General features: G+C 39.0%; 1 protein-coding gene across 1 annotated transcript in view; it reads left to right on the forward strand.

Moving 5' to 3' along the window:
• The window catches only part of wnt6b (wingless-type MMTV integration site family, member 6b), a 64,328-nt gene that overhangs the window by 1,939 nt on the left and 39,798 nt on the right, over positions 1-22,591 (forward strand). Inside the window, exon 2 of the mRNA XM_088352831.1 lies at positions 15,792-16,012. Within this exon, the coding sequence (XP_088208957.1) occupies positions 15,792-16,012 (221 nt within the window). The remainder of the gene's footprint in view (positions 1-15,791; positions 16,013-22,591) is intronic.

Raw genomic sequence — 22,591 nt, forward strand, 5'->3', positions numbered from 1 at the left:
GATCAAACTAAAGATCTATCTAACCATCTAGATCTAGATCTAACTAAAGATCTAGCTATCTATCTATATATCTAGATCTTACTAAAGATCTAACAAAGATCTATCTTTCTATCTATCGAACTATATCTATCTAGCGATCTATATATATATATATATATATTTATCTACCTATCTATGTATCTAGATCTAACTAAAAATCTAACTAAAGATGGCTATCTATCTATATATAGGGATATATTTGGGAGAATTGATTCGTTCCCGGAACTTTTCAGGTGAGTCATACTGGGTCTTATCTTTCCATCTATCCATCCATCTATCTATCTAGACATCTAGACATTTAGACATCTATTCATCTATCTAGACATCTAGATCTAGATCTAACTAAAGATCTATCTATCTATCTATCTATCTATCTATCTATCTATCTATCTATCTATCTATCTATCTATCTAGACATCTAGACATCTATTCATCTATCTAGACATCTAGATCTAGATCTAACTAAAGATCTATCTATCTATCTATCTAGACATCTAGACATCTAGACATTTAGACATCTAGACATCTATCTATCTATCTATCTATCTATCTATCTATCTATCTATCTAGACATCTATCTATCTAGACATCTATCTATCTATCTAGACATTTAGACATCTGGACATCTAGACATTTAGACATTTAGACATCTAGACATCTATCTAGACATCTATTCATCTATCTAGACACCTAGATCTAGATCTAGATCTAACTAAAGACCTGTTTATTATAAATCTGTCCCTCCATTTATTTTTCCAGGAGTGAGGAAACAACGAAGATTGTCAAACACTGCGGGAATGCTTTTAGGCGGATTTTTATGATCTGTCGGCATTATCCTGAGTTTCGGAGTCAATACGTGTTTTGGGGTATCTTGTTTCAGACTGATGGTTATGTTCCTGTGATAATTCGATTTGGAAATGGTCATCATATCTTGAATCTGAAGATTGAAGGGGGTTCATGTTAATAGTTACACGGGGAAACAAGACCTATTTGCGCCTGTCATCGGTCGATTCAAATTGCTGTCGAAATCCATTATCCCCGTTCCAAACGCAGTCACTAAGATTGAAAAGCCGGGATCGGCGTGAGAATGTTTGGGGGTGGGACGAAGACGAAGGAATTTCAGGTGGCCCCCGAGGGCCCGCCGCACGTCCTCATAAAACAATCCCGGCGGTCTCGGATCCGCGAGACGGACGGGACAGACAAAACCCGTTCTCTGTTCTCTCCCCTTCAACATTTCGTCCGTCTCCGTTTCTGGCAATCTTTCGGGATCCCGTCCAAGATGTCCTCCCACTCCGCCGCCCGGGTCAAGGTTGAGACGTCCGAGCTAGCGTTAGCGGCGCTAGCCGGGGTTCCGTCTCGCCCCTTGGCGCCCGTTCCGCCGGCAGAAAATGAGAAAGTGATGAGAACGTGGCGGCGAAGGGAGGGTCACAACAATCTTGACGCCAAAATCCGTACGCTGAGCCGGCGAAATTGTGCAGTTCGAAAGTTTCGACGAAAAGTATTTGGGTAATGCTACGATAGTAATGATGAAGTAGATTAACAGGGACAGGGGGGACAAAAAAGGAAAGAAAGCACTATATGTATATAGAAAAACGAGTATTTTTGTCATGAACTGGAACAGGATCAGGACCCAAACGCGTGACGTTTTCTCACACAAGCCTTTGTAAAACGGGAAATGGGGAATCATGCACGTTAGACAGCAGTCTACCGGACAGGACGGGACAGACAGGATTGATATCAAAACAGGATATCGAAATTAAACAGGACAAACTAGACGAGAACGAAACTGGAAACCGATATTAAACAATGGGACAGACAGGGTTGATATCAACACAAGATATCGAAAATAAAAAGGACAAACTAGACAGGAACGAAACTGGAACCCGATATTAAAGAACAGGACAGACAGGATTGATATCAGAACAGGATATCGAAATTAAACAGGACAAACTAGACGAGAACGAAACTGGAAACCGATATTAAACAACGGGACAAACAGGATTGATATCAACACAAGATATCGAAAATAAAAAGGACAAACTAGACAGGAACGAAACTGGAACCCGATATTAAACAACGGGACAGACAGGATTGATAGCAAAACAGGATGTCGAAATGAAACAGGACAAACTAGACGGGAAAGAAACTGGAAACTGATATTAAACAACGGGACAGACAGGATTGATATCAAAATAGGATATCGAAAATAAACAGGACAAACTAGACAGGAACGAAACTGGAACCCGATATTAAACAACGGGACAGACAGGATTGATAGCAAAACAGGATGTCGAAATGAAACAGGACAAACTAGACGGGAAAGAAACTGGAAACTGATATTAAACAACGGGACAGACAGGATTGATATCAAAATAGGATATCGAAAATAAACAGGACAAACTAGACGGGAACGAAACTGGAAACCGATATTAAACAAGACAAAATAAACGGGAACAATACCGGACAGGAAATACCAACAGGAAACAGGACCGTGTCAAAACCCGCGTCTTGCGGGGCAGAGGTTCGTTGAAGGACTGACAAAGGAAAAATGAGAGCACTGAGCTTAAATAGACAGAAAGCCAATCTGTCAATGAGCCGCAGCTGGCGCCACAAGGGCGGGGCCAATTGGGCGCCATGGCAACCGTGACAATTTCATGTGTTTTGCATGGCTTGCAGTTAGAAATTTGTCCCCTGGATGTCGCCAAGACCAGGCACCACTCTCATGGCAACTGGAGCTGTATTCTCTCTCTCTCTCTCTCTCTCTCTCTCTCTCTCTCTCTCTCTCTCTCTCTCTCTCTCTCTCTCTCTCTCTCTCTCTGTCTGTCTCTGTCTCTGTCTCTGTCTCTGTCTCTGTCTCTCTCTCTCTCTTCTCTGTCTTTTTCTCTCTCTTTTTCTCTCTCTATTGTTTTCTTCAAATAATTGTTCCCTCTCCTGCTCTCTTTCTATGTCTGACCATGCCTCTCTTTCTTCACTATTTTGTCTCTATCTAGCTCTCTTCCTTTCCCCCTTTTCCTCTTTCTGTCATTCTCTCTCTTTTTCCTAACTTCTCTCTCTATTTCTCTTTTGGTGTATTTTTCTCCTTTCTCAACTTCTCTCTCTCCCTCTCTTTCTTGCTTGTATACTCTCTTCTTCTCTCTGTCTTTCTCCTGCTCTCTCTGCATCTCCCTTTCTTTCTCTAATTATTTCTTTCTTTTTTTTTTTAATTCTCTCTTTTTTCCTTCCTCTCTCCCTTCCTCTTTTCTGTTTCTCCCTCTCTTTCTCTTTTTTTCTCTCTTGTTTCTTCTTTCTTTCTCTCTTACTTACTGTCTTTCCCTCTCTCTTTCTTTCTTCGTTCCCTTCCTCTCTCTCTGTTTCTCTCTTTTTTCTTTTTCTTGAGATGAATACAAGTACAGTGTCTTTGTGAGAGGCACCTTTCTTTGGCAACATCAAGTTGACATATTTCAGGTCGTTTTTCTCTTGCGCTTCTCTGAGCGTTGTCTCACGGGCCGGAATCAATCCCTCAGCGGGCCTGATCCGGCCCGCGGGCCGCCTGTGGTCTAAAAGGTGCGGGCGCCCGGGAATCGGACGGCGCCCCCACCTGGCCCCTTCTCATCCTCGCCGACACGGTTTGTCGTCCCCTTTGAGCCACCTGTCCGTCTGCCGGCCACGTCCCAACAATGACAGCCAGTGTCTTAAAACTCGGCGTCATAAACTTCATAGTCTCCCTTTGTCCCGGGCCGGAGGAAGGAGGAGAAGGCCGAGTTCTTCGGGAGGGACGATAGAGAGCCTCTGGCCGATGACGGCTCTCTAATCGTTTGGCCCGAGAGAGGAATGCCTTTGCTCTCTCGTTTGATGCCTGAGAGGGGCCGGGAAGGAAACTTGCGCCTTTGATTTGCCCGTTCGAAAAGATAGCGGAGCCCCGCGTTACAGCGTTCCTAGATTACAATGTTTTTTTAAATGTGTAATCCGATGTCTTTCCGGCCCCTCGTTACAGCGTATTCTCAAACAGCAGACCCCCGCGTTACGGCGTTTCTAGATTACACTCGTTACATTGTTGAATTCGATTTTATTCCAGCCCCTCGTTACAGCATCTTATTTTTTAGAAAACCCCCGCGTTACAGTGTTTCTAGATTTCACTCGTTTCACATTACATTGTTGAATACAATTTTTTTCCCTCCCCTCCTCACAGAGTCTTCTCTTATAGCAGACCCTCGCGTTACAGTGTTTCTAGATTACAATGTTTTTTTAAATGTGTAATCTGATGTTTTTCCGACCCCTCGTTACAGCGTTTTTTCATATAGCAAACCCCCGCGTTACGGCGTTTCTAGATTACACTCGTTTTACGTTACAACGTGTAATCCGATTTTATTCCAGCCCCTCGTTACAGCGTCTTCTCTTATAGCAGACCCCCGCGTTACAGTGTCTCTAGGTTACAGTGTTATCTAATGTGTAATCAGATGTTTTTTGGGCCCCTTGTTACAGCATTTTACTGTACAGTAGACCCCCGTGTTACAGCCTCCCCAGCTTACACTCGTTTCACGTTACAATGTTGAATACGATTTTTTTACCTCCCCTCGTTACAGCATCTTCTCATATAGCAGACCCCTGCGTTACGGTGTTTCTAGATCACACTTGTTTCACGTTACAACGTGTGATCCGATTTTTTTCCATCCCCTCGTTACAGCATTTTATAGTAAACCCCCGCGTTAGGGTGTTTCTAGATTACAATGTTTTTTTAAATGTGTAATCCGATGTTTTTTCCGACCCTTCGTTACAGCGTTTTCTCATATAGCAAACCCCCGCGTTACAGCGTTTCTAGATTACAATGTTTTTTTAAATGTGTAATCCGATGATTTTTGGGCCCCTCGTTACAGCGTTTTCTCATATAGCAAACCCCTGCGTTACGGTGTTTCTAGATTACACTTGTTTCACGTTACATTGTTGAATAAGATTTTTTTTCCTCCCCTCCTTACAGAGTCTTCTCTTATAGCAGACCCCCGCGTTACAGTGTTTCTGGATTACAATGTTTTTTAAAATGTGTAATCCGATGTTCTTCCGACCCCTCGTTACAGCGTTTTCTCCTATAGCAAACCCCCGCGTTAGGGTGTTTCTAGATTACAATGTTTTTTTAAATGTGTAATCCAATGTTTTTTGGGCCCCTCGTTACAGCGTATTCTCAAATAGCAAAACCCAGCGTTACGGTGTTTCTAGATTACACTCGTTTCACGTTACATTGTTGAATAGGATTTTTTTCCCCTCCCCTCCTCACAGAGTCTTCTCTTATAGCAGACCCCCGCGTTACAGTGTTTCTACATTACAATGTTTTCAAATGTGTAATCCGATGCTTTTTGGGCCCCTTGCTAAAGCATTTTACCATACAGTAAACCCCCGTGTTACGGCATCCCCACCTTACACTCGTTTCACGTTACATTGTTGAATTCGATTTTATTCCAGCCCCTCGTTACAGCAATTTCCTGTACTGTAGGCCCCCGTGTTACAACATAACTACCTTGAAATGTTTTCACATTAAGATCTAGAATCCAATGATTTGTTTAGCCCCTCGTTAAGGCATTTTCTGTTACAATAGACCCTGGGTTACAGAGTCCCCAGTTTATGATGTTTTAACATCACGATTCGTTTATTTTCGTCCCCTCCTTACATCATTTACACATACTTTCATCCTCCGGGTTGGAGCCTACCTAGATAACGATGTTCTCATCTCACGTTACACCGTGGTCGTTTTTTAGACCCACGTTGCAGCATTATTCCATCCACTAGACCCCATGTTATGGCGTCCCTAGTTCATGTGTTATGGTGTGGAATACAATGTTTTTTAAACCCCTCGTTATGGCATTTTTCCATAGAGTAGACCCCATGTTACAGCGTCCCTTGCTAATGATATTTTAACGTCACAATGTTGAATTCGATGTTTTTATACCCCTCCTTAAGGCATTTTCCCGTACTGTAACTACCCCACGTTTTGATGCCCAATGTAATTTATTTCTTTAGCCCCTCTTTACAGCATTTACCTATACAGTAGACCCCCAGGTTACGGCCTCCTTCGCTCACAATATTTTCACATTGCAATGTGAAATGGAATGTTTTTTGGACCCACGTTATGGCATTTTTCCATACAGTAGACCCCATGTTACAGCGTCCCTTGCTAATGATTTTTTTACGTCACAATGTTGAATCCAATGTTTTTATGCCCCTCTTTATGGCATTTTCCCGTACTGTACCTACCCCACGTTCGGATGTGCAATGCAATTAATTTTTCAGCCCCTCTTTACAGCATTTACCCATACAGTAGACCCCAGGTTACGGCCTCCTTCGCTCGCAGTATTTTCACATTGCAATGTGAAATGGAATGTTTTTTGGGACCCACGTTAAGGCATTTTTCCATACAGTAGACCCCATGTTACAGCGTCTCTTGCTAATGATATTTTAACATCACAATGTTGAATTTGATGTTTTTATACCCCTCCTTAAGGCATTTTCCCGTACTGTACCTAACCCACGTTCCGATGTTCAATGCAATAAAATTTTCAGCCCCTCTTTACAGCATTTACCCATACAGTAGACCCCCAGGTTACGGCCTCCTTCGCTCACAATATTTTCACATTGCAATGTGAAATGGAATGTTTTTTGGACCCACGTTATGGCATTTTTCCATACAGTAGACCCCATGTTACAGCGTTTCTTGCTAATGATATTTTTTACGTCCCAATGTTGAATCCAATGTTTTTATGCCCCTCCTTAAGGCATTTTCCCGTACTGTACCTACCCCACGTTCCAATGTGCAATCCAATTAATTTTTCAGCCCCTCTTTACAGCATTTACCCATACAGTAGACCCCCAGGTTACGGCGTCCCTGGTTATGGCATTTTCCTGTACAGCAGGCCCCCGTGTTACGACGTCCCTTGCTTACGATGTTTGCATGTTACCATATTTGATACGACAGCTGAATCCCACGATTCAGGCATCATTCTCCACTTTTTTTCCAACTGTTTCCTTCTCTAGCTCCTCATGAATTCCATGATTCAGGCATCATTCTCCACTTTTTTACCTACTGTTTCCTTCTCTAGCTCCTCATGTTAGCCACATCGCTGCAGGTTATCGCTCCTCGCTAGCCGTTGCTATATCGTAACTTTTTTTTTACACTGTTTCCTTTTTTAGCCACTCATGTTGGCATGTTATTGTGGCTGCAGGCTGTGGTATTCTGCCATTGTTATTGATAGATGCTCCTGCTTTATCCTTAATTTTCACGGTCTTCCACGGTCAGTCATGCAAACGGCGCTGAGTTCCGTGTTCCAGGCATCTTCCACTTTTGTTTTTCACTGTTTCTTTCTCTAGCCACTCCTGTAAGCCACTCGGTTGCATGCGATGGCCACCATTTGTTATTGTTAGCTGCTCCTGTTCTGTCCCTCAGTGTCACTCACCTTCCAGTTTTAGTCATGCACAAAAAACATCGCTGAGTTATATGACTTAGTCCTCTTTAACTTGTTTTACACTGTTTCCTTCTCTAGCCACCCATGTTCGATACTCAGTTGCAGGTTATGGCTCGCCGCCGTCGTTAGTTGCTTCATCCTTCAGTAACACTTCCAAAAGCTAGTCATGCAGCAAGCGTCTCTGAGTTACGAGATTCAGGAGTCCTTTGCTTTTTTCCCCATGGTTTTCTTCTCTAGCCACTCGTGTTTGCCACTTGGCTGAAGGATATGCTCGCTGCTGGCCACTTATGTAAACTGCTCCTCTTTCTTCCTTCATTGTCATTTGCCATCCACAACCGGTCACATGCGAACATCGCTGAGTTCTGTTGATCGGGTATCTTTGATTTCTTTTTCCTTCTCCAGCCACTCATGTTTTCCACTAGGCTGCAGGATGTGGCTCTTTGCTAGCCGCTATCATTCGCTGCTCCTGCTTTGTCCTTCAATCGCAATAGTCTTCTAGAGCTGAGTTCAGTGATTCCGGCATCTTTGACTTTGTTTTCCACTGGTTCTTTCTCTAGCCACTCCTGTAAGCCACTTGGTTGCATGCGATAGCCGCCATTTGTTATTGTTAGCTGCTCCTGTTTTGTCCTTCAGTGTCACTCGCCTTCCAGTGTTAGTCATGCACAAAAACGTTGCTGAGTTATATGATTCAGACTTCCTTAACTTGTTTTAAACTGTTTCCTTCTCTAGCCACTCGTGCTTGCCACCTGGCTGCGGGATATGCTCTCTTCTAGCCACTTTTTTTAGCTGCTCCTGTTTTGTCCTTCAGTGTCACTCGCCTTTGTTAGTCATGCACAAAAACGTTGCTGAGTTATATGATTCAGACTTCCTTAACTTGTTTTAAACTGTTTCCTTCTCTAGCCACTCGTGCTTGCCACCTGGCTGCAGGATATTCTCTCTTCTAGCCACTTTTTTTAGCTGCTCCTGTTTTGTCCTTCAGTGTCACTCGCCTTTGTTAGTCATGCACAAAAACGATTCAGACTTCCTTAACTTGTTTTACACTGTTTCCTTCTCTAGCCACTCGTGTTTGCCACTTGGCTGCGGGATATGCTCTCTTCTAGCCACTTTTGTAAATTGCTCCTTCTTCGTCCTTCAGTGTCATATGCCATCCACAACCGGTCACACGCGAACATCGCCGAGTTCTATTAATCCGGTATCTTTGACTTCTTTTTTCCTTCTCTAGCCACTCATGTTTTCCACTAGGCTGCAGGATAAGACTGTTTGCTACCTGCTATCATTAGCTGCTCCTACTTCGTCCTTTAGTGTCATATGCCGGTCACACGCGAACATGGCTGAGCTCTGTTAGTCGGGTATCTTTGAGCTTTTTTTTCCTTCTCTAGCCACTCATGTTTTCCACTAGACTGCAGGATATGGCTCTTTGCTAGCCGCTATCATTCGCTGCTCCTGCTTCGTCCTTCAATCGCACTAGTCTTCTAGTGCTCAGTTCAGTGATTCCGGCTTCTTTCCTTTTTGTTTTCCACTGTTTCCTTTCCTAGCCACGGCTTCACGAAGCTTCGTTATGTTTCTCATTATGAGGACACGTTGCTAAGGCGCTGTCCCATTCTCTCCATCGCCATGATGAAATCGTAAAGTCAGCAATGAAGAGCAGAAGTTATTGACGAGCAAATCAATAGAGAAGAAGAAGCCACCAAAGGCAAAAGCGCCGATGTGGCGATGATGTCACCGTCGCCATCTACTGTGCGTCCAATCACATGTTTCCGATTAGTTTCCTCAAACACGTTTTAATCCGCGAGCACGTGTAAAGGATTCCGTTCTGTTTGTCAGGATTCGGTTTGTTGATTTATGCGCTACTATCATCCGTAAGATTTTAAGCCCTTTAAAAACGTTCCATCCGCAAACCCGATTTACGTGGTTTGTTTTTTGTTCAGAATTTTTTTGCAGTGATTGACAGAAACGCTTCATGAAGCTTCATTTCCGAATCACCCCAAAAAATCTCTTTTCTACTCAAGAAATACTACAAAAATAAACTGTAGAAATACTACAAAATATTACAGAAACACTAAAAAAACACTACTATGGAATCACAACAAATACACTACTGCAAAAATACCACAAAATCATAACAGTAATACTGCAATAGAAAAACACTTCCAGATAAATATTACAAAAATACTACAGATATACAACAGAGTACTGCTATGGAAACACTTAATAAATACTACAACAATATTAGAAATATACTACTACAGAAATACTCAAGAAAAACTACAAAATATTACAGGAAGACTACAAAAATACTACTGCACAATAACTACAAAAATAAACTACAGTAACACTATAAAAATGGAGATACTTCAAAAACACTACTGCAGAAATACCACAAAAAAAACACAACAGTAATATTGCAATACAAAAACACTTCCAGATAAATATTACAAAAATACTCCAGATATACAACAGAGTACTACTGTGGAAATACTCAATAAATACTACAAAAATATAAGAAATATACTACTGCAGAAATAGTCAAGAAAAACTACAAAAATAATTGGTGGAAATACTACAAAATATTACAGAAACACTACAAAAATACTACTATGGAAATATTACAAAAACACTACTGCAAAAATACTACTGCAAAAAAGTACAAATATAAAACTACAGTAATACTACAAAAATACTCAGACAAAAGTCAAACTGCAGAGATACTACAAAAATGGAGATACTTCAAAAATACTGTTGCAGAAATACTACAAAAATACCATAACAGTAATACTGCAATACAAAATCACTTCCAGATAAATATTACAAAAATACTCCAGATATACAACAGAGTACTACTACGAAAATACTCAAAAAATACTACAAAAATATTAGAAATATACTACTACAGAAATTCTACAAAAATAAACTGTGGAAATACTACAAAAATACCATGACAGTAATACTGCAATACAAAAACACTTCCAGATAAATATTACAAAAATACTCCAGATATACAAGAGAGTACTGCTATGGAAATACTCAATAAATACTCCAAAGAATATCAGAAATATACTACAACAGAAATACTACAAAAATAAACACTGGAAATACGACAAAATATTACAGAAATACTACAAAAATACTACTGCAGAAATACTACGAGAATACCATAACAGTAATACTGCAATACAAAAATAACTTCCAGATAAATATTACAAAAATACTCCAGATATACTACTATGGAAATACTACAAAAATATTAGAAATATACTACTGCAGAAATACTACAGAAATACTACAAAAATAAACAGTGGAAATACTACAAAATATTAGAGAAATACTGCAAAAATACTACTATGGAAATACTACAAAAATACAACTGCACAAAAACTACAAAATTAAACTACAGTAATACTACAAAAATACTCAATACTCGACAAAAGTCAGACTGCAGATATACTACGAAAATGGAGATACTTCAAAAATACTACTGCAGAAATACTCCAAAAATACTACTATGGAGATACTACAAAAACACTACTGCGAAAATACTACAAAAATACACCTGCACAAAAACTACAAAATTAAACTACAGTAATACTACAAAAATACTCAATACTCGACAAAAGTCAGACTGCAGATATACTACAAAAATGGAGATACTTCAAAAATACTACTACAGAAATACTACAAAAATAAACAGTGGAAATACTACAAAATATTAGAGAAATACCCCCAAAATACTACTATGGAAATACTACAAAAACACTACTACAAAAACACTACTGCAAAAATACAACTGCACAAAAACTACAAAATTAAACTACAGTAATACTACAAAAATACTCAATACTCGACAAAAGTCAGACTGCAGATATACTACAAAAATGGAGATACTTCAAAAATACTACTACAGAAATACTACAGAAATACTACAAAAATAAACAGTGGAAATACTACAAAATATTAGAGAAATACCCCAAAAATACTACTATGGAAATACTACAAAAACACTACTGCAAAAATACTACAAAAATACAACTGCACAAAAACTACAAAATTAAACTACAATAATACTACAAAAATATTCAATACTCGACAAAAGTCAGACTGCAGAGATACTACAAAAATGGAGATACTTCAAAAATACTACTTCAGAAATACTACAAAAATAAAACTACTGTAAAACTCCAAAAATCTGACTGCAGAAGTACAACAAAAATACTAAAAACATACAACTAAAGTAATACTTTGAAAGTCAATATCAAATGAAGTGCTTAAAACAGGGACCTCGTTTCTTATTTAGCTTTAATTGTGATCGTTTCGAAACTGATCTGATGAGAGTAGGAGTAGGGGTATGTAGACTTTTTCAACCCCCTTAATGCTTTTCTTAGAAAACGTTAAATAAGCTTCAATGTCTTTTTTTAAATTCTCTTTCGGGGTGAGCCTCACCTTCCCTTCCGTCTCCAAAGAAGGACAAGAATTTCGCGGCGCGCACCTCGTTGCCCGATCAGAAGATGCGCCCCATTTTTGGGCAATGAACTCCGTCACCTTCCTTCGCTCCGTTCGTAGGATTTCGTCTCCTGTCTGAAAATGGAAAACTGGGATTACCGGACGACGTGGCAAAGAATTTGCTCGATGAATGTGTGGGGGATAAAATAGCAACCAGCTAAATAACTAAAAAGTTAGCTTGATAATTAGCTAGAAAGGTAAACAAGTAGAAAACAAAATAAGAGCTAGTTAGCCATCTAAATAGCCAAATAGAAAGCTAAAACCAAACCTAGATAGCTAGCTAGAAAGCGCGACAGATTTTAGCTTAATAAATAGGTAAAAAAGTAAATTGTTAGCCAAACAAAATGCAACAAATGTCAAACCCTAGCTAGATAGCTTGCTAAATAGCTAAAAGGTAGCTTGATAATTAGCTAGAAAGGTAAACAAGTAGAATACAAAATGAGAGATAGTTAGCCACCTAAATAGCCAAATAGAAAGCTAAAAACAAACCTAGATAGCTAGCTAGAAAGCGCGACAGATTTTAGCTTGATAAATAGGTAAAAAAGTAAATTGTTAGCCAAACAAAATGCAACAAATGTCAAACCCTAGCTAGATAGCTTGCTAAATAGCTAAAAGGTAGCTTGATAATTAGCTAGAAAGGTAAACAAGTAGAATACAAAATGAGAGATAGTTAGCCACCTAAATAGCCAAATAGAAAGCTAAAAACAAACCTAGATAGCTAGCTAGAAAGCGCGACAGATTTTAGCTTGATAAATAGGTAAAAAAGTAAATTGTTAGCCAAACAAAATGCAACAAATGTCAAACCCTAGCTAGATAGCTTGCTAAATAGCTAAAAGGTAGCTTGATAATTAGCTAGAAAGGTAAACAAGTAGAATACAAAATGAGAGATAGTTAGCCACCTAAATAGCCAAATAGAAAGCTAAAAACAAACCTAGATAGCTAGCTAGAAAGGATGACAGATTTTAACTTGATAAATAGGTAAAAAAGTAAATTGTTAGCCAAACAGAATGCAACAAATGTAAAACGCTAGCTAGCTAGCTTTCTAAATAGCTAAATGGTAGCTTGACAGTAGCTAGAAGATAAACAAGTAAAAACAAAAAGGGAGCTAGTTAGCTAGCTTAAAGAGGGAAAAGCCGTCTAAATATCCAAATAGAAAGCTAAAAAAAACCCTAGATAGCTAGCCAGAAAGGATGACAAATTTGAGCTTGATAATTAGGTAAAAAGGTAAAATGTTAGCCAAACGGAATGCAACAAATGTCAAACGCTAGCTACATAGCTTGCTAAATGGCTAAAAGGTAGCTTGATAGTTAGCTATAAAGGTAAACAGGTAAAAAACAAAAAGGGACCTAGATAGCTAGCTTAAAGAGTGAAAATCAACCTAAATAGATGGACGGAAATCTAAAAACAAGGCTAGATAGCTAGCTAGAAAGGATGACACGTTTTAGCTTGATAAATAGGTAAAAAAGTAAAAGGTTAGCGAAACGGAATGCAACAAATGAAAAGCGCTAGCTACATAGCTTGCTATATAGCTAAAAAGTAGCTTGATAATTAGATAGACAGGTAAACAAGTAAAAAACAAAAAGGGAGCTAGCTAGATATCTTGCGAAATAGCTAAAAGGTAGCTGGATAATTAGCTAGAAAAGTAAACGGGTAAAAAACAAAAAGGGAGCTAGTTAGCTAGCTTAAAGAGAGAAAAGCTGTCTAAATATCCAAATAGATAGCTTAAAAAACCTAGATAGCTAGCTAGAAAGGAGGACAAATTTAAGCTTGATAAATGGGTAAAAAAGTAAAACGTTAGCTAAACGGAATGCAACACATGTCAAATGCTAGCTAGATAGCTTGCTAAATAGCTAAAAGGTAGCTTGATAGTTAGCTAAAAAGGTAAGCAAGTAGAAAACAAAAAGGGACCTAGATAGCTAGCTTAAAGAGCGAAAAGCCATCTAAATAGCCAAATAGATAGCTAAAAAAAACCTAGATAGCTAGCTAGAAAGGAGGACACATTTTAGCTTGATAAATAGGTAAAAAGGTAAAATGTTAGCTAAATGAAATACAACAAATGAAAAACGCTAAAAGGTAGCTTGATAGTTAGCAATAGAGGTAAACAGGTAAAAACAAAAAGGGAGCTAGTTAGCTAGCTTAAAGAGAAAAAAGCCGTCTAAATATCCAAATAGATAGCGAAAAAAAACCCTGATAGCTAGCTAGAAAGGACGACAAATCTTAGCTTGATATATAGGTAAAAAAGTAAAACGTTAGCTAAACGGAATGCAACACATGTCAAATGCTAGCTAGATAGCTTGCTAAATAGCTCAAAGGTACCTTGATATTTAGCTAGAAAGGTAAACAAGTAAGAAACAAATAGGGAGCTAGTTAGCTACCTTAAAAAGGGAAAAGCTGTCTAAATATCCAAATAGATAGCTAAAAAAACCTAGATAGCTAGCTAGAAAGGAGGACAAATTTGAGCTTGATATAAATGTTAGCTAAATGAAATACAACAAATGAAAAACGCTAAAAGGTAGCTTGATAGTTAGCAAGAGAGGTAAACAGGTAAAAACAAAAAGGGAGCTAGTTAGCTAGCTTAAAGAGAAAAAAGCCGTCTAAATATCCAAATAGATAGCGAAAAAAAACCTAGATAGCTAGCTAGAAAGGAGGACAAATTTGAGCTTGATATATAGGTAAAAAAGTAAAATGTTAGCTAAACGGAATGCAACAAATGTCAAACGCTAGCTATATAGCTTGCAGGAACAGGTAGGAATCAAACCGGGAGCTAGAATCAAAAGTGTTTGCCTTGCATGAGCTGAAGTACGCTGACGGACTTACTAAGAGAGACCGGAGAGGAAGCACTTAAATAGGGAGAGGGATAATTAGGACACGAGTGGCAGTTGGGGCTGAAAGAGTGAGCGCAGGTGAGGGTAATCAGAGAGCAACTGACAGGATCCCGACAAAGCTAATAGTTAAATTGGTTCATATTATCATGACTATTCTGATTGTTGTTGTTGCTGTATTATTATTATCATTATCAACTATATGACTATTTTTTATTGCTGAACATTGTTATTGTTGGTATATACCTGTCACCAGTGTCATATGCAAATCCATCCCAATCTGTATCTATATTTATAAACAAAACAATGGGGTAAATAAATATGTTGGTGATGATGGTGAAAATTAAACAAAAACTATAAATAAATGGAGATAGAATCACACAGAGATCCTTTTGAATAAGAACACAAAACTGACCAGCTGCACAACTCATAGTTAGGGCAGACAAGTGGGAGCTAGATGCTGGAGGCATCTTGCTCAAGCTCCCATGTCTTGTCTTTTTAATGCACGGATCAGGACCCTTAGAAATGGGTGATGCTGATGCTTGGAGATCGAATCTCAGGGGGAAGACCATTCCACAGCTCCGGGGCCCGAATGGAGAACGATCTCGAACCTGCGACACAGCAATGCAAATCATTTCAGGCATTTTCAAGCAGTCTACCTCAATCTTCAAGGATTTTCCTAACCATGAAAACACAATGTGAAAATTCCAGGATTTCAAGTGACCGTAGAAACCCTGTACTTTAATAAAAACGGTCTCGGGGCGCCCTCTGCTGGATCAAAGTGTTATTACAACACAATCCAATGCATTTTTTTGCATTAATTTAACATGCCTAGTGGCTCATAAACAGTGCAACACGACGAACCGACGCTTTCAATCATCGATTTGAATCGATTTTATCGATTTGTTGTTGCAGCCCTGCGTTTTATGCTTCTTTTTCGAACACAATTCGAGGTCGAAAAATGATGGAATCCTTTCGTAACACTACAACAATTGTTCCGGCGCAGGGCGGTGGGCAGCCCATTGCTGATGGACCCCAACAGCATCTGCAGGAAGGCCAAACGTCTGGCGGGCAAACAGGCCGAGTTGTGCCAAAATCAGCCGGAAATCGTCAACGAGGTGGCCAAAGGCGCTCGGCTCGGAATCCGCGAGTGCCAGTACCAGTTCAAGTACCGACGGTGGAACTGTACCAGTCACAATAAGTACTTTGGGAAAATACTTCAACAAGGTGAGTGTCTCCTTTGCTAATCCGCCACCGTTTCCATTAGCTCAGGTGGTAGAGTCCCTGTCTCGGGATAGAGAGGTCGCAGGTTCGATTCCCGGCTCCTTCATTGACTTAGAAAGCGCTATATAAATGCAGACCATTAACTATTGAGTTGATTTTGACCAATTTTTAGACATTGTGAAAGAATTGTAAATGTTTGACTTGTCTTTCCAGAAGATCCCTACCTTCATTATGTCTGAATATTTTACTTTTTTGGATTTTACCATTTATTTATAGCACAGAAGAGTTCAAATGTTTATTTTTTATTGTATTTTTTTACAGTATATATTATAAAATTGTCCTGTAGTTTATATTTTGTCTTTCAGTAGTCCCCTGAAAAATATATGAAATGACTAATTACTAAATAATAGGGTGCATAATGTGCATTATTATTCATACTTATGATATTATAGTTACTAATTATACAGTTGACTTTGGCCACTTTTTAGACATTGTGAAAGAATTGTAAATGTTTGACTTGTCTTTCCAGAAGATCCTTACCTTCATTATGTCTGAATATTTTACTTTTTTGGATTTTACCATTTATTTATAGCACAGAAGAGTTCAAATTTTTATTTTTTTATTGTATTTTTTTACAGTATATATTATAAAATTGTCCTGTAGTTTATATTTTGTCTTTCAGCAGTCCCCTGAAAAATATATGAAATGACTAATTACTAAATAATAGGGTGCATAATGTTTTATTATTTTTTGTACAAATTATATTACAATTACTGTAGTTGACTTTGGCCAATTTTTAGATGTTGTGAAAGAATTGTAAATGTTTGACTTGTCTTTCCAGAAGTCAATGACTTGTGCGTGATAAAGATCCCGACCTCCATTACGTCTGATTATTTTACTTTTTTTGCATTTTACCATTTATTTATAGGACAGAAGAGTTCAAATTTTTATTTTTTTATTGTATTTTTATACAGTATATATTATACATTTGTCCTGTAGTTTACATTTTGTCTTTCAGTAGTCCCCTGAAAAATATATGAAATGACAAATTACTAAATAATAGGGTGCATCATGTGCATTATTATTCATACTTATGATATTATAGTTACTAATTATATAGTTGACTTTGGCCACTTTTTAGACATTGTGAAAGAATTGTAAATGTTTGACTGGTCTTTCCAGAAGTCAATGACTTGTGCGTGATAAAGATCCCTACCTCCCTTACGTCTGATTATTTTACTTCTTTGCATTTTACCATTTATTAATAGCACAGAAGAGTTCAAATTTTTATTTTTTTATAGTACATTTATACAGTATATATTATACATTTGTCCTGTAGTTTACATTTTGTCTTTCAGCAGTCCCCTGAAAAATATATGAAATGACTACTAAATAATAGGGTGCATCATGTTTTATTATTTTTTGTACTTATGATATTATAGTTACTAATTATGGAGTTGACTTTGGCCAATTTTTAGACATTGTGAGAGAATTGTAAATGTTTGACTTGTCTTTCCAGAAGTCAATGACTTGTGCGTGGTAAAGATCCTGACCTCCATTACGTCAGATTATTTTACTTTTTTGCATTTTACCATTTATTTATAGCACAGAAGAGTTCAAATTTTTATTTTTTTATAGTACATTTATACAGTATATATTATACATTTGTCCTGTAGTTTACATTTTGTCTTTCAGCGGTCCCCTGAAAAATATATGAAATGACTACTAAATAATAGGGTGCATAATGTTTTATTATTTTTTGTACTTATGATATTATAGTTACTAATTATGGAGTTGACTTTGGCCAATTTTTAGATGTTGTGAAAGAATTGTAAATGTTTGACTTGTCTTTCCAGAAGTCAATGACTTGTGCGTGATAAAGATCCCGACCTCCATTACGTCTGATTATTTTACTTTTTTGCATTTTACCATTTATTTATAGCACAGAAGAGTTCAAATTTTTATTTTTTTATAGTACATTTATACAGTATATATTATACATTTGTCCTGTAGTTTACATTTTGTCTTTCAGCGGTCCCCTGAAAAATATATGAAATGACTACTAAATAATAGGGTGCATAATGTTTTATTATTTTTTGTACTTATGATATTATAGTTACTAATTATGGAGTTGACTTTGGCCAATTTTTAGATGTTGTGAAAGAATTGTAAATGTTTGACTTGTCTTTCCAGAAGTCAATGACTTGTGCGTGATAAAGATCCCGACCTCCATTACGTCTGATTATTTTACTTTTTTTGCAGTTTACCATTTATTTATAGCACAGAAGAGTTCAAATTTTTATTTTTTTATAGTATTTTTATACAGTATATATTATACATTTGTCCTGTAGTTTACATTTTGTCTTTCTGCGGTCCCCTGAAAAATATATGAAATGACTAATTACTAAATAATAGGGTGCATCATGTTTTATTATTATTCATACTTATGATATTATAGTTTCTAATTATGCAGTTGACTTTGGCCAATTTTTAGACGTTGTGAAAGAATTGTAAATGTTTGACTTGTCTTTCCAGAAGTCAATGACTTGTGCGTGTTAATCGTGCATAAAGATCCCGACATACATTACGTCTGATTAAATCTGGCTCGGATTTGAACACACATTGCAAATATGAATACCTACATTTTGAAAATGTCATTGGGTAACTCATGTGTCAATCATCACATGACTCTGTCCTATTGGCTGAAGATTTTTGAAGCCGAAACAGGTCATGTCCGTTTTCTCAATACAGGCTTTTATAGGATAATCCGGGCTGAGGACTGTAAACGAAAGCCTGCTATTGGCCGAGAGTGGTGTCAATCAAAAGGTCAGAGGCTAACGGCCATATTGGAAATTGGCTCGTGAGTCTGTTTACTTTAAAATGGATATAATGGCGGGGCAACACGGTGGAGCAGTGGTCAGCGCGTGTGCGGCACAGTTCTGAGGTCATGAGATCGAACCTCCTGTGTGGAGTTTGCATGTTCTCCCCATGCTTGCGTGGGTTTCCCCTGGGCACTCTGGTTTCCCCCCACATTCCAAAAACATGCATGTCAAGTTTATTGGCTGGTCCAAAGTGGTGTAAATGAGCGAGCGAATGGTCTGTCCCTGTGTGCCCTGTGATTGGCTAGCTACCAGTTCAGGGTGTCCCCTGCCCATTGCGCGAAGATAGCTGGGATGGGCTCCAGCACCCCCGCGACCCTACTGAGGATAAGCGGTGCAGATTATGGATGGATGGATGGAAATAATGGTGCAAAACGAACTGATTACAACAAAGAACATCAAATGAGGCTTTCATGCTTTTAGGCCTGTTTTTTTTCTTTTTCTTTTTAATTTCTTTTAAAAAATCTCATCTCATCTCATCAGCTGCACCGCTTATCCTCGGTAGGGTCGCGGGGGTTCTGGAGCCCCTACCGGCCATCATCGGGCAGTGGGCAGGGGACACCCTGAACTGGTTGCCAGCCAATCGCAGGGCACACAGGGACAGACAACTCATTCGCTCATTCACACCTAGGGACAATTTGGACCGGCCAATTCACCTGAAATGTTTTTGGAATGTGGGAGGAAACCGGAGTGCCCGGAGGAAACCCACGCAAGCACGGGGAGAACATACAAACTCCGCACAGGTAGTCCGGTAGCTGGATTTGAACCCACACAGGAGGTTCCCAAGACCTCTGAACTGTGCCGCACACGCGCTAACCACTGCGCCGCCGTCTCATTGTGTTTATTTTTTATTAGCTGTTACTTTTTTCTTTTTGTTCTCTATTTATTTTTTCTCTTCCTTTTGTTTCTTTTTTCTCAGCTTTTCACTATTTTTTTCATTTTGATATTTTTTTCTTTTTTGTTCTCTTCCCCCTTCCTTTAAGTCATTTTGTGCATCATTTTACATAACATTTTGTCGTGTAGGGATGAAAGAAGCAAAAACAACCCGAAGAGCCGTTTAGGATCCGAAAGAGCCGGTTCTTTTTAGTGAGCCGAGCCGAAGGAGCCGGTTCTCGAAAAACTCTACTGACTTTACTCAACTTGGTTCTACTTCGACTTTAACTTCCAAATACCGTATTTAGAACACAGCGTCAGGGGAAACCTTGTATTTTGACCTTCATGCACTGTAACTTTGACTTAATTGGCTTCTTAATTTCGAGCCCTGATTTTTGTAAGCTGGTTAGATTAACATGTGCGCTGAGAATGTGCAGGCGCGCAGCTTAGAGGGAACATTGGGTGACAGGCAGGCAGAACGGGGCAAAGTCAGGTCCGGAAAAAGGTTGGCAACGAAGATCAGGCAGAGAAAAGCAGGGCGGACGAAAAGGCTTACTGAGCTGGTGGCAACAGTTCGCAGAACGATCTGACGGCTTCCTCATATCTTGAATCCCAAAAGTTTTCGCTTTCCATTGATATCTATTATATGACTGGTGACAAAGTAAGGACATTCCGACGGCCCATGAAGGGGTTTTAATCCCACTATGTTTTTTTTTTTTTTTTTGGGGGGGTCTAAAGATCAAACAACAAAAAACGTCGGCAAGTGTTTATAATTGGAATTTTTCACGAACGGTGCCTTTAAAAACCTCTGACCTGAAGAGCGACCGGAACCAAGCGCAGGTCAGATGCTTGGCTAATGGCGGCTGAAGAAACAAGGGGGGCTTTTGTGGCATGGTTTTGCCCCCCCACCTCATCAGATCAGGCAGGCGAAAAAAAACCATTATCTCTCCTTGAGGCGTCTTTGATGTCTGCCTCATTGAGGTCTTGGCAGTGGAATGTTTATGAACGGGAAAATGAAATCGATTGAGCGTTTTCTAGTTGGCGACCTTTTTCAATTATTTCCAAGCGCAAGAGAAGCGCAAGAGAAAAACAAGCTGCAGAACCAGAACAGGATCAGGACCCAAACGCGTGACGTTACTCACACAAGCCTTTTATTTTACGGGGAATGGGGAGTCATGCACGTTGGGCGTGAAATGAGAGGAAGCCAGAGGCAGACTAGATCGATTCCAATTGCCCGAGTTGATATCGGACAGATGGGGTCGATACCGGACAGGACCGGAAAGACAGGATAGATAATGAAACAGGATATCGAAATAAGTAGCTGGGACAGGAGAGCAAAAACGTGGTCGGGGTTGGAAGCGAGTCGTAAGTCGGAAAAGGACAGAAGACGGGGACAAAAAGAGGTCGAAAGCCGGGACGGGAGAGCAGACGTGGTCAGGATCAAAAAAGGGTCGAAGCCGGGGATAAACGGGAGCAAAAAACGGGATAGGTGGGAGTCAGGGTCGAAAAAGGCTTGCCTCGTGTTCACTGAGGTTCGTAGACAAATGCCTGTGTTGATATCGGACAGATGGGTTTGATACCGGACAGGACGGGACAGACAGACAGGATCGATAATGAGAAAGGATATCGAATATAAACAGGACAAACTAGACGGGAACAAAAACTAGAGAAAATTAAACAGGACAAAAATAGACAGAAACAAAACTGGAAACCGAAATTGAACAGGACAAAATAAACGGAACAATACTGGACAGGAATTACCAACAGGAACAGGACCGAGTCGAAACCCACGTCTTGCAGGGCAGAGGTTCGTTGACGGGCTGACAAAGGAAGCGTGAGAGCGCTGAGTTTAAATAGAAGGAAAGCCAATCGGTCAACGAGCCACACCTGGTGCCACATGGGCGGGGCCAATTGGGTGCCATGGCAACCATGACAGTTTATGTCTTATACTTTCTATTGCTACCAGGCATCTCTATATAAATAACAATATTTTCGAATAAGAATGTTACTTAGTGTTTTTGGCACTTTGTTAAAGGATTAGTTATCAAAGATGAAATCATCTCTTTATAATCTCAATTCTTAATCTCAATCTTAAAAATTAGCTGAGTTACATTAGCCTAGAAGTGTCGGCTAGCGGTCAAAGGAAGCTAATGTGGTCGTTAGGAAGCTAACGAGGTATTTTACGAAGTTAAATGTCAGAAAAAAAAAAAATCGTATTTTCATTTTGAATTCAGGAAGATTGATAAGAAGCTTGATTTGATTTCACTCACACCTATGTTGTGGTCCGGAGCCTACTCGGGATCCCAAGAACCAAGAAGAAATCTGCAGGGTTTCTTCATTTTCCTCATGTTGAGGTTTTTGAGTTGTGCAGTCCTGCTAATGGAAGAAGCAAGACAATGATAACCATGGAATTGATCAAATATAAAGATGCAACACACATCGTTCCCTCAATGAGAACTATGGATGTAACCTATCCGCAATCGGGATGATTATTGAAAATATGTTACTTAAAGCAAAAAAATTCTCGCAAATGGAAGTTTTCAAATACTTTAATCCGCCACCTCTTCTCCTATCTGCATCCGCCCTCGTACTCCACTCTACCAGCTCAAGTCACGTCACACCATGATTAAATTGTATTTTTTTTTTACAAGTATATTTTTCTATGATGTTATTTAATCACATACACATATATTACATATAAGTAGTTTTTTCTAAGCACTATTTTGTTATTTTAATGCCATTAACGCCATTCCTGACGGTATTCCCTGGAAAAGAAAATGCCATTAACAAATAAAACAGGAAGAATATAGTGGCAGGAGACAGATAGGCA

The sequence above is a fragment of the Urocampus carinirostris genome, chromosome 14 (genome assembly GCF_059441175.1).
Source record: "Urocampus carinirostris isolate Australia breed hairy pipefish chromosome 14, RoL_Ucar_1.0, whole genome shotgun sequence".
Lineage (NCBI taxonomy): Eukaryota > Metazoa > Chordata > Actinopteri > Syngnathiformes > Syngnathidae > Urocampus > Urocampus carinirostris.